At 43.4% G+C, this 13,035-nt stretch overlaps 1 protein-coding gene across 1 annotated transcript in view; it reads right to left on the bottom strand.

Annotated features, from left to right (window-relative positions):
* The window catches only part of RALGAPA2 (Ral GTPase activating protein catalytic subunit alpha 2), a 368,955-nt gene that overhangs the window by 259,754 nt on the left and 96,166 nt on the right, over nucleotides 1-13,035 (bottom strand). Inside the window, exons 5-9 of the mRNA XM_029070298.2 lie at nucleotides 12,532-12,575; nucleotides 10,342-10,519; nucleotides 6,252-6,367; nucleotides 3,984-4,122; nucleotides 1,033-1,232 (exon numbers count right to left, since the gene is read on the bottom strand). Coding sequence (XP_028926131.1) covers nucleotides 1,033-1,232; nucleotides 3,984-4,122; nucleotides 6,252-6,367; nucleotides 10,342-10,519; nucleotides 12,532-12,575 — 677 coding nt within the window. The remainder of the gene's footprint in view (nucleotides 1-1,032; nucleotides 1,233-3,983; nucleotides 4,123-6,251; nucleotides 6,368-10,341; nucleotides 10,520-12,531; nucleotides 12,576-13,035) is intronic.

Raw genomic sequence — 13,035 nt, 5'->3', positions numbered from 1 at the left:
GATGGCAATAAATAGAGTCAAGTCCACACTTCACTCTGCTGCCCGGATTATCTTTCTACAGAAACGCTCAGAGCATGTCACTCCCTCCTCAAAAATCTCCAGTGGTTGCCTATCCACCTCCGTATCAAACAAAAACTCCTCACTATTGGCTTTAAAGCTCTTCATCACCTTGCGCCCTCCTACCTCACCTTCCTTCTCTCCTTCTACAAACCAGCCCGCACACTCCGTTCCTCTGCCGCTAATCTTCTCACAGTGTCTCGATGTCGCCTGTCTCGCCGCCGACCCATGGCCGACCCATGACTCTCTCTGCCTGGAACTCCTTCTCTCCTCAAATCCACCAGACAATCACTCTCCCCACCTTCAAGCCCTGCTGAAGGCACATCTCCTTCAAGAGGTCTTCCCAGGCTAAGTCCCACTTTTCCTCATCTTCCACTCCCTTCCACGTCACCCTGACTCTCACTCCCTTTTCCCTTCCCCCCCCCTCGCCTCAGAGCACTTATATATACATCTGTAATTTTATTTATTTATATCGATACCTGTTTACTTGGATGGATGTCTTGATGCCCGTTTACTTGTATTGATGTCTGTCTCCGTCCCCTCTAGACTGAGCTCTTTGTGGGCAGGGATTGTCTCTATTGCTGTATTGTATTTTCCCAAGCGCTTGGTACAGTGCTCAGCACACAGTAAGTACTCAATAAATACAACTGAATGAATGATTACATACTGTAAGAGAATCCATTATTTTTGAGTGTGAATTTTAATTTGTTTAGTTGCTTGCAAAATGTCCTTATTGTTCTCTGTGCTTATTCTCCTATACTTTGACAGTGAGGCCCCACCAGGGCCCATGTGTTAATTGATTTCTTGTAAATTGCTAGTTGTTCAGTGTTAGGCACATAAAGAATCTCTTGATAAATGTCAGCAATGAAAATGATTATCTTCCCTCCCTTCTATCTCTGCTCTGAACACAATAAACATTCAATAAGTACGACTGATTGACTGAATGATAAAACGAAAAATATCAGAGACCATTACCTGGATCAGCTTAGGCAACATCTCTGCTCCGTTTTTAGTGTTCTGAGCTATAGTCTGGTACTTCTTTTCCAGAAAGAAAGTTACGATCCATTTAATAAAAGCGACCCGGGCAGCCATGTAGGGGATCTTTGTGCTGTACACATTCTCGTTGTTTCGAGTTGCCGTAACGTATACTGGCTTTGGTCTCAAATGAGGAATATCTGGAAAGAGATAAACCACTCTCTTGGTAAATCACAACCTGAAGTACTTATACGCAAAATTTCCGATACTACTTCTCTGCCAGCATTATCAAAAGGCCAACTTTATATCCGAGGAAACGGGCAGCAGAAAAAAATGTGCATTGCTTTTCTAGCTTTGGAAATGTATTTGGAGTTTTAAATTACTCATTCACAGAGTGAGAATAACATCTGTCCCCTTCCCCAGGTGCTAAAAGACAGACTGGATATTTGTTAAAGGCTTGGGAGAGGAGAGAAGTTAAAGTAGACTCGCTTCTTCCAACTCTCTGCAGAAGAGAAGGCAGCAACAACCCGTACTCACAACGAGAAGGCAATATCCCTGTCCCTTTCAAGAATAAATATTGAAAAGTTCAACGATATATCCGTTCGATTTACTCTGCCGTCTGAGGAGGAATACAATTTTCCTGCTTTCTTCCAGGCAATTGAGTCCACAGACACCAAAGAAATTTTAATCCAGTCGCTGAATGCCAGAGACTCATAGGTTTGTTATTATTATTTTTTCAAACAAATTATTATTTTTCAAACAAATAATATTATTATTATTTTTTCATCTGATTCTCTCTGAACTGAATCTAAAAAGATGTTCATCACCAACACAACTGATTCAGATCCTTCTGCCTGTTTTCTTAATGCCTTGAAGTGGAAATCACCAATAGATCCAGCATCTGTGATCTTATGAGAGGATAGAGCCTTGCGATATTAATATATTGATATTAGAATGTTCAGAGAAGCAGCGTGGCGCAGTGGAAAGAGCCCGGGCTTGGGAGTCGAAGGTCATGGGTTCGAATCCCGGATCTGCCACTTGTCAGCTGTGTGGCTGTGGGCAAGTCACTTCACTTCTCTGTGCCTCAGTTCCCTCATCTTGTAAAATGGGACTTAACTGTGAGCCGCACGTGGCACAACCAGATCATCCTGTATCTACCCCAGCGCTTAGGCTTGGGAGTCAGAGATCATGGGTTCGAATCCCGGCTCCGCCGCTTGTCAGCTGTGTGACTGTGGGCAAGTCACTTCACTTCTCTGTGCCTCAGTTCCCTCATCTGTAAAATGGGGATTGAGACTGTGAGCCTCACCTGGGACAACCTGATTACCCGGCATCTCCCCAGCGCTTCGAACAGTGCTCTGCACATAGTAAGCGCTTAACAAATACCAACATTATTATTAACAGTGCTCTGCACCTAGTAACTGCTTAACAAACACCAACATTATTATTATTATTATTATTATTATTATTCAAGCCCAAAACATACAAATTCCATGCTGTCCCACAACAAGAAGTAAATTAGAGCGATATCAGGGTCCAACGGCTACTCCCTTGCCCGCTGGATGGCCATGTGTGCTAATGAGCCTGGGAGCGGGGTCATGGAGTCGGGGACCTACTGAGAGAAAAAAAGGGAGAGGAGGGAGAGAAGACTGGCCATCCTTCTCTTCATCTCACGTGAAAGCAGTCTACAAGTCTCCTTACCCTCTTAGCACCCAATGCGTACCCTCAAAATGCGCTCATCTGCTTTTCACCCTCCCTGCTCTGTGGCCTGTGAGCTCGGGTCTGCACCCCTTAAGCACTCTGACAGTCACCACGTCCCCAGCTGCCCAGTGCTTATACAGATCCTCATATTCTGCCATTTCCCCCATCTGCAATTTATTTTTAATGCCTGTCTCCCTCTCTAGAGTGTAAGCAGGGAACGAGTCTACCAAGTCTGATGCAATGTACTCTCCTTAGCGCTTTAGTACAGTGCTCTGCACCCACAAAGTGCTCGAGAGAGATTGATTATGGTATTTATTAAGCACTTAACAAGGGGCTTTTCACAAAGTAAGTCCTTAATAAATACCATAATCAATCAATTTATTACACTTAACACGGGGCTTTTCACAAAGTAAGTGCTGGGATAGATAACAAGATATTTATATCACCGTCAGCTCCTGTGCCTGTATTGTACTTTCCCAAGTGCTCAGTACAGTGATCTGCCCACAACAAGTGCTCAATAAATGCGATCGAATGAGGGGCTCACCACTGAAGTAAAGATACCAGGTGTCTAATCCCTGTTTCTCAGATGAGAAAACTGAGGTGAAGCTACTTGGCCAAGATGACCCAACCGGTCAATGACAGAGTTAGGATCAGAACCCAGGTCTCCTGGAAAACTGTCTCCTTGCCCTTCCCATTACCCTACCCTGCTCAAAGGGGAAATCCAACCCCCATCTTGTTTCCCTGTCCATCTCCTCCCAAGCTCCCTCAAAACTAAGGCAGCCAGGCCCAGCAATGCTACCCTGAGAAAGCTGATATAATAATGTTGGTATTTGTTAAGCGCTTACTATGCGCAGAGCACTGTTCTAAGCGCTGGGGTAGACACAAGGGAATCAGGTTGTCCCAGGTGGGGCTCACGGTCTTAATCCCCATTTTACAGATGAGGTAACTGAGGCACAGAGAAGTGAAGTGACCTGCCCAAAGTCACACAGCTGACAAGTGGCAGAGCCGGGATTCAAACCCACGATCTCTGACTCCAAAGCCCGTGCTCTTTCCACTGAGCCACGTTATGAAAGCTTATCAGAGGAAATCTAAAAAGAGTTCATGTTAATCTACTGGAAAGTTGTTTTGAAAGGTTCAATTTTCCAATATTTTAAAAGTCATTGAAATTGTAAATATTTTAAAAGTGAAAGTCAAAAGAAATCTTGATAGGATCATTTTAATTTCCGCACCAGGTGCTGAAAATCACGACTTACCCAGTACTGGCTTATAGAGGTTGGTTAACTTGGTAAATGATGGAAACAAATGAGGAAGATAATACTTCCTGAATAAAGTAAAGAGAAACTTAAACCCAGTGTCTTGGTTCTCCTTATTCTTCCACTCCAAACTTGCAGCCTTCGGACATTGTGTTCAAAGAAAAAAAGAATGGATCAAGTTAATACAAAGGCTCTTCACGATGACACTGTAAACACCACTATGCTAAACGTGAGAGTTGGAAAATATACTGATTCTAATACACTATAAAAATGTTGAGAAGCAGCTTAAAACACTTTATGATATATAAGGTGAAACTTGAGAGGCTGCTCAAATGCAGAGAGGCTGCATTTCAGACTTTCAGATTCAGCTAAAAAGCAATGGGATCATCTTGTGCAGATTATGAATTTATGTCACGGAGCTGGATTCTCCAAGATTCTGTCCAATTATCAGGCACTGCCCCAAATAATTACAGGGCTTTTTTTTAATGGTAGTTGATAAGCATTAATTATGTGCCAGGCACTGTACTAAGCACTTGGGTAGACAAAATCTAATCAGGAAGGGTATAGCCCATGTCCCACAGGGGATTAACAGTAAACGAGAAGCAGCACGGTGTAGTGGACAGAGCATGGGTCTGGAAGCCAGAAGGTTGTGGGTTCTAATCCTGACTCTACCACTTGGCTGCTGTGTGACCTTGGGCAAGTCACTTCACTTCTCTAGGCCTCAGTCATCTCACTTGTAAAATGGGGATTGAGACTGGAAGTCCAATGTGGGGACAGGGACTGTGTCCAACCCAATTTTTTTGTATTCACCCCAGTGCTTAGCACAATGCCAGTCACATAGTAAGCGCTTAACGAATACCATCATAATTACAATAATAATAATAGCAATGATGATGGTAGACATTAAGCGCTTACCATGTGCCAGGCTAAGCACTGGGGTAGATACAAGATCTCAAAGAAAGTGGTCTCGCACACTTGATCAACAAAGATAATAATAATAATCGTGGTATTTGTTAAGTGCTCACTCTGAGCCAGGCACTGTAGTAAGCGCTGGGGTGGATACAAGCAAATCAGGTTGGACACAATCCCTGTCCCACATGGGGCCCACACTCTTAATCCCCATTTTACAAATGAGGTCACTGAGGCCCAGAGAAGTGCAGTGACTTGCTCAAGGTCACACAGCAGACATGTGTGCTTAGAGAAGCAGCGTGGCTCAGTGGAAAGAGCATGGGCTTGGGAGTCAGAGGTCACGGGTACTAATCCTGGCTCCTCCACTAGTCAGCTGTGTGACCTTGGGCAAGTCGCTTAACTTCTCTGCGCCTCAGTTACCTCATCTGCAAATGGGGATTAAAACTGTGAGCCCCACATGGGACAACCTGATCACCTTGTATCCCCCAGCGCTTAGAACATTGCTTTGCACATAGTAAGCACTTAAACAATACCACAATTTATTTTTTATTTATGTGGAGGAGCCGGGAATAGAACCCAGGTCCTTCTGACTCCCAGGCCCGTGCTCTATCCACTAACCCACGTCAAGCCCAAGCACAGAGAAATTACGTGACTTGTCAAGGTCACACAACCCCTGCAGCAGCAGGTCAGGTAGCATTCTTGCACTGTATACAAGAGATACTATCTCTCGTATAATTTCTTCTTTCCCCAACCTAAATTAGGGTTGGCATCCACATGAGCACTTTAGATGCCTGTTCTGCTATGCAGAGGGTAAAGGATTAGTCTTCCTCTCCCTCGGAATAGCATAGCACATACACACGTGGAAAGAAGCATCCCAAAGCAGAGAACATATCCTATGTAATATATGCCAATTAAGACAATGTATAGCAGGGATCCCTGTATTAATAAGATGGAGGAAAGAAACTGAGTTAAAAGCAACACCCTGCCCACAAGAATTTCTCCAGGACAATAGTAAAGCTGTTGCACTTTAAAAATCAACATCCTGATGTGGTTTGCATCTGCTGAATAAATGGAAACCCTTATGGGTTGCTCACTTTACTGATAACCCACATTCTGGGAAAAAAAAAAAAAGGTGTGTAGTTGATTCATCTAGTTGCAAATTACTTTCACATTTAAGGATGCTCTCAAATGGCACCTACACCCCTCCATCTATAAAGGGCCTTCACAAGGCACTTTATAAGTCGTAACTGTCTGAACAAAATCAAAATAGGATACATCAAGGTGAACACAGATGCAATTATCTTAGTTTTCTACAGTTAAGCATATAGCGTCCAAGATTTCGGAACATTAGGTTCTCACCTGAATTACCATATACTTCAACAATATTTGAAGAAAAAAGCAGGTTTGGTCCTCAACAACTTTTTCACCTGCTACAGCTGGCAAAAGTGGGATGATTTCTTCAGGACAAACCTTGGCTAAAATATGGAAAACAATGAAATGGAGCCACCAAATAAAGATGATCCTGAAATGGGTTTAAAATTTTACAATAAAAGGCAAAGAGTAGAGAAGCCGTCAGTAGCTATGTCTTACAAAGCCTATTAAATTACTGTCTATAAGGAACTTCTACGTGTCTAAAATTATACGTGCTTAAATTAATTCAGCTAACTTAGGTTGCTGACAGTCAACGGAACTTCCTAGCTCTAGAGGCAAATGCATCTGTAAGCCACCTGGAAAAAGTGCTGTCAGCCCTTTTACTCTGTAAGTCTCAGAAGGAAATCGGAAATTCCGAATCGGGATCTGCCAGGAGGCTCAGTTCTAGGTAGTCTAACGTGGCCTAGGGATCACCAAAACGAACAGAGCTTTGGCGCCATATCTCCAGAGGAGACAAGGGCCAGGTGTAAAGAACGGTATTTAGGAAGCAATGCTTCTCTGGCATCTATCACCATTCATTTACCTTCCCCCTCCAGTGCAACAGTCTACATCACCATTTTGTGCAGAGACCAATCGGAGCACCACTAGGTATCTCTTCCGCCATACCACATTATCATTATGACACTAATAATATACTTACTATGTGCCAGATACTACACTGAGGGCTAGGGTAGACACGAGATAATCAGGTCAGATACGGGCCCTGCCTCGATGGAGCACAATCTAAGTAATAGTAGTAGTAATAATCATAACCATGGTTTTTGAAATTGGTATTTGTTAAGCACTTAGTATGTGCCAAACACTATACTAAGCTCAGGTACAAGGTAGATACAAGATAATGAGGTTGGAGAGAGTTTCTGCTCACTGCTCACTGTCTAAGCTGTAGAGACAACAGGCATGGAATTCCCATTTTACAGGTCAGGGAACTGAGGCACAGAAACGTTAAGTGACTTGTCCAAGGTCCCGCTGCAAGCAAGTGGTGGAACCGGGATTAGAACCAAGGTCCTCCGGCTCCCAGGCCTGTGCCCTTTCCACCAGGCCACGATGCTTTTCACTGGGAAACACCTGTTGTTTCAGGGTATCTACAGAACTCCTGTGGACTTGGGACTTTTCACCCAGCACATCGTACAGGACTACTTAATAATAATAATAATAATAATAATGTTGGTATTTGTTAAGCGCTTACTATGTGCCGAGCACCGCTCTAAGCGCTGGGGGAGATACAGGGTAATCGGGTTGTCCCACGTGAGGCTCACAGTCTTCATCCCCATTTGACAGATGAGGGAACTGAGCCACCAAGAAGTTGAATGACTTGCCCAAAGCACACAGCTGACAGGTGGCGGAGCCGGAATTAGAACCCATGACTTGTGACTCCTAAACCCGGGCCCTTTCCACTGAGCCACGCCCTCCTCTTATTCTTTTGTTAATACAAACAAAAGCAAGTCCAGGTGCCTACATAAGCAATTATTTTGATAGAAAAGGTTTTCTCCCTTTCTAAAAATTCCAGCTTATTCAAAAGTCACGAGCTGACAGCTCTGGTGGCCAAATCTTCTCACCTACTCTATGGCCTATAAAAAAATGTATGCTAGAGAAGCGGCTTGGCTTAGTGGAAAGAGCCCAGGCTTGGGAGTCAGAGGACGTGGGTTCCAATCCCGGCTCTGCCACTCGTCTTCTGTGTGATCTTGGGCAAGACACTTCACTTCTCTGTGCCTCGGTTACCTCATCTGGAAAATGGGGATTAAGACTGTGAGCCCCACGTGGGACAACCTGATTACCCTGTATCTCCCCCAGCGCTTAGAAGAGTGCTTGGCACATAGTAAGCGCTTAACAAATACCAAAATTATTATTGTAACCTTTGCTTGCAGTGCTTTTACTCGTCATTACTCCAAGGAAGCAGCGTGGCCTAGTAAAAAATAGCATGGGCCTGAGAGTCGGAAGACCTGGATTCTAATCCCGGCTCTGTCCATCGCTCTGTCGATTGCTAGTTGTGTGACCTTGGACAAGTCACTTAATTTCTCCGTACCTTAGTTTCCTCAACTGTAAAATGGGGATTCAATTCTCATTCTCCGACCCCCAAGACTGTGAGCCCTACCCCAGCACCTAGAACGGTGTCTGATACGTAATACTATAAAAGAATGTACAGGAAGTCCCAGATGCGTAAGCTTCTCCCCTTACTGTTTCAACCTCATCTCAGTGAAGAAATAGTATTTACTGGGAATTCACTGGGGACATAATGCACTGTACTAAACACTTGGGAAGAGCAAAACAAAGAAATGACAAAGCCCCTGTCCAAAACCAGGTTATAATCTAAGAGGGGGGATAGACATAAAAATATTTACAGATGGAATAATCAAGATATGTAACTGAATGCATCACTGAATAAAAATCAATCAATCAACGGTATTTATTGAGTGTTTCCCGCATACAGAGAGCAGTACTAAGCACTTGATAGAGGACAGCAGAGTTGGTGGACCCTTTCCCTGCCCACAACGAGTTTCCAGTCTAGAGGGGGAGACAGATATTAATATAAATAAATAAGTCGTGGATACGGATGTAAGGGCTGTGGAGCCAAGGGTGGGGTGACTATCAAGTGCCCAAAGGGTACGGATCCAAATGTGTAGATGACACAGAAGGGAGAGGAAGTTGGAGGTGGAAAAAACTCTTAATTGGGGAAGGCCTCTTAGAGGAGCTACGACCTTAATAAGGCTTTGAAGATGAGGCGAGTGATGGTCTGGTGTACACGGAGGGATGCAGGGAGTTCCCAGTCAGAAGAGGATGTACGAAAGGGGTCGGCAGCGAGACAGACGAGATCGGGGCACAGTGAGTAAGTTAGCGTTAGGGGGAGAAATGTGCAGGATGGGCTAGAATAGGAGACCGGAGAGGAAAGGTAAGAGGGGGCAAGCTGACTGAGAGTTTATGTGTACAAAAGTATACATGCACACAAAAGTGCTGAGGATGGGTATTGTTGGAATTGGCTGGTGAGTCTGTATAACTTGGGAGTGATGGGAACCATCTGGAGAAGGCGTATTTGATGGGGTGGGATTTCAAGAGCTTTGAATATGGGGAGATTTGTGGTCTCTTAGAATTAGGAAAGGAGGGAGTCTCAGGCTGGGGGGAAGAGGAGAGGTGAGAGCGAGGTATACTTAAAAGAGGTTCCTTGAGACCTAAGGACGGGGTACGAAAAAGATCAACGCTTTTTGATTATATGGTTTTTAATGCCGGCCCTCACCTAACTAGACATTTCCAATTCTCAAAAATAAATACCGAATAAAGCACCAGATGAAAAGGATTAAGGTTTCAAAAATCGGCCGCCGACATTGAGTAACTTCAACTGTTCCCCGCTCAAAAAAATAGGACCGGCAATCCTCGGCCTTGCGACACAATTGGTTCCTGAAAACCGGGCCACGTCTACATGCAAGTCAAAACCAATTTTTTAGTAGAAATACTGTTACAAACTGGGGTAAAGACATCTTATTTTGACCAAAGTTACCCACAACTGTCTATTCAATGTAATAAAACTACATTAATTTGTATTGAGTTAAGACAGGTTGACCAAAAGAATAGATAATTTCTACTTCAATGGAACTAAAATACATTCAGTTGACTCTCCCAGATAACTGCCTGACAGTCAAACGACCTCCTCTGCCCTTCCCCCCATCTCTCCCATTCTGCCCTCACATTTCTCTTTAAATTTTACCTTCTCTTAAAAAATAGTTTCTCCATTTCCCCGAGGCTTCCACATGCCCCACTCCCCTGGAGATGGTGCTATAAAATCAGTTAGTGTTGTAAAGTCCACTTGACATGTTGTAAAGGTGAAGCAGAGTGTATATTTAGAATATGAATATTTAGAATGTATGTTAAGTGCCATTCACTTGAACTCAAGCTATCCTAAGTGGAGGACTGCACATCTTAAGAGGAGGATTGCCTGTACAAATCTAAAGAGTTTGTAAAATCGCCATTTCAATTAGTAACCTAAATCAGGTCCACGGAGATGAATAAATAAAGGATTCTGACTTACCATCAGACAGATTGGAGGCTGGATTTATGAGGGTATCTAGTGTACAGGGACCTTTTGAGGACATGATTGCTGGAAAGCCTGGCACAAGGCAGGCAAAAATTAGCACCTGCTCTTCCGCACAGTTTGTTTGAAGTGCTTGAAGCCATAGAAGATATAACCGAATTCCTTCACATCTTATCTAAAAAAAAAAGGAATACTGACCTCAATATGAAAATGAAACTTCGATAATGACACAACACATAAACTAAGAGAAAAGAAATACAACAACCAATGAAGAATACTTCAAGCAGCTTGGAGCGTGGGAATGGGAGTCAAAGGACCTGGGTTCTAATCCCAGCTCTGCTACCTGCCTGCTATGTGACCTTGGGCAAATCACTTAACTATTCTGCACCTCAGTTTCCTCACCTGTAAAATGAGGATTAAATACCGGTTTTCCCTCTCCTTCCCTCTCTGCACCAAGTGAGGAGCCGTGGGATGGGTGAGTGTCCCGTCCTGTTGAACGCTCGTGGGGCTGGAAGACGGGCACTTCGCCATGGTTGTGTAATGTATAAGTGGATTCCTTCCGAGTGGGAAGTGCTCGTGGGTGGGAGCTAGCCGCCTCACCACAGATGTGTAACGCATAAGTGGATTCCTCCCAAGTGGGAAGAGCTTATGGGCGGGAGCCAGGCGCTTCACCGTGGGTGTGTAACGCATAAGTGGATTCCTCCCACGTGGGACGTGCTCATAGGTGGGAACTAGCCGCCTCACCGTGTGCGAACAAACCATAAGTGAATTCCTCCTGGGTGGATGTTATTGACATGCGTGAGAAACACACAAGTATATTCCTCCCAATAGGGAAACTCTAATATCATTAAATAATTTAATTCGCCGCGTCTAAAATAATCAAATAATTCAAATCGCCTAGTGGAATAAATTTTGTATAAAACTCAAGCTTTCTGTCCCCGGTCTCTCTCTCTCTCTCTCGCATCCTGCCGATTCCTGAACGAAACCCTCCCCGGGCAATGGGTGACACTACCCACAGTGCTTTGTGTGATGACTACCACATAAGCGCTTAACGGTTACCATTAAAAAAAAGATGAGGCAGAAGCGAGGGTGAATATGGGAAGTGAGGGCTTCATCAGGGAAGGCCTCTTGGAGGAGATAGTATTTTAGGGCTTTGAAGGTGGGGAATAATTATAATAATAATGATGACGATGATGGTATTAAGCACTTACTATGTGCCAAGCACTGTTCTAAGCGCTGAAGGTAACCAGGTTGTCCCATGTGGGGCTCACAGTAAGGTACGATGAGGTAACTGAGGCACAGAGAAATTAAGTGACTTGCCCAAGGTCATACAGCAGGCCAGTGGCAGAGGCCCACGCCCTCTGACTCCCAAGCCCGTGTTCTTGCCACTAAGCCAAGTGACTTGCCTAAAATCGCACAGCAGGCAAGTGGCGGAGCCAGAATTAGAACTCATGACTCTCGGGCCCGTACTCGATCCATTACGTCATGCTGCTCTGTTGGATATGCATAGGGAGGGAGTTCCAGTATGGAGGAAAGATGTGGGCAAGGTCTCAGTGGCAAGACGGAGGTCTTTTCTCTTTTAAGGGGTAGGGTTAATGCCACTAAAATAAGCTATATTACAAAACAGGGATATAAAACATATAGTTGTCCCTCTCAATCGAGGAAGGAGCCAGTGAAGTGAAATTCCCCCGGGACTTTATAGGTGAGTGAAAGTGGAATTCGTTGGGCTTTTTTAAGGGTATATTTTAACATTTACAGATGAACTGCAGAATGTTTTAAGAAAGCCCCTTAAAGGAAGAATAAACGTTGCCATCCCATCCTATATGGGCACCTGAAATTTAGAAGATTTTTGCCTAACTTGTCGCATTTTTGTTGCTATCACTTTTAAATGACCACAGCACGAAGTTATTAAAGGTGAAACTTACAAAAGAAAAAGTGAACAAGGTCACTTGTGTGGTTCAACAGAATTTGTTCCCAATGATATGACAATAAAAACAATACAATTTTTTTTTTGTGAAAGAATGTGAAAACTTATGGTACCTTTCACACCATCAATGAGCAATATTCATTATTCAGGTGACTTTTTAAACTAGGAGTCCTCAAAACTGTGCTGTTTTATCACTTTACAGCACTAATGGAGTTGAAAGTAGCAAGAAATGATATTACACTTTCATCTGAGATAAATACCTTAATAGAGTTTCCAGTGTGCAAAAGCTTCTTTAAAGTTGATCCTGAAATTAAAAAGTGAATTTGAAACGGAATGAATATTAAATGCATTTTTGAAGCTACTGCCGTTCGGGCATAATTTAAGTTATATTTAAAATGAAAATAAATCACCATACAAATAGTTTTTGAAAAACGATTCAGAAAGCACTGAAGTCTAAGGAAACTAGCTTGATTCAAACCCACGTATCAAGTTAAAAGGAAACAGAATGACCTTGAGATGAAAAAGGCAGCAATCAATAGAGACAGTTTAAGATATAGCCAATTTAAAGTAGTAATTTGTGAAAAGTCTTCTATAAAGTTAAAAACATTGATTAAAGAATCCCGTCATCCCACACTGGATTGGGGATATTTCATTTCTTTACCTGCAGAATATGAACCATCACCTTCTCGGTGTAGAGGAATGAACTTATATGGTTTAGCGAAAAGGGTGGGCAGATGTTCTGGCCTGAGGGACCCAATATGGTC

Source organism: Ornithorhynchus anatinus, chromosome 1, assembly GCF_004115215.2.
Source record: "Ornithorhynchus anatinus isolate Pmale09 chromosome 1, mOrnAna1.pri.v4, whole genome shotgun sequence".
NCBI lineage: Eukaryota > Metazoa > Chordata > Mammalia > Monotremata > Ornithorhynchidae > Ornithorhynchus > Ornithorhynchus anatinus.
This window is presented reverse-complemented; position numbering and strand designations above follow the sequence as displayed.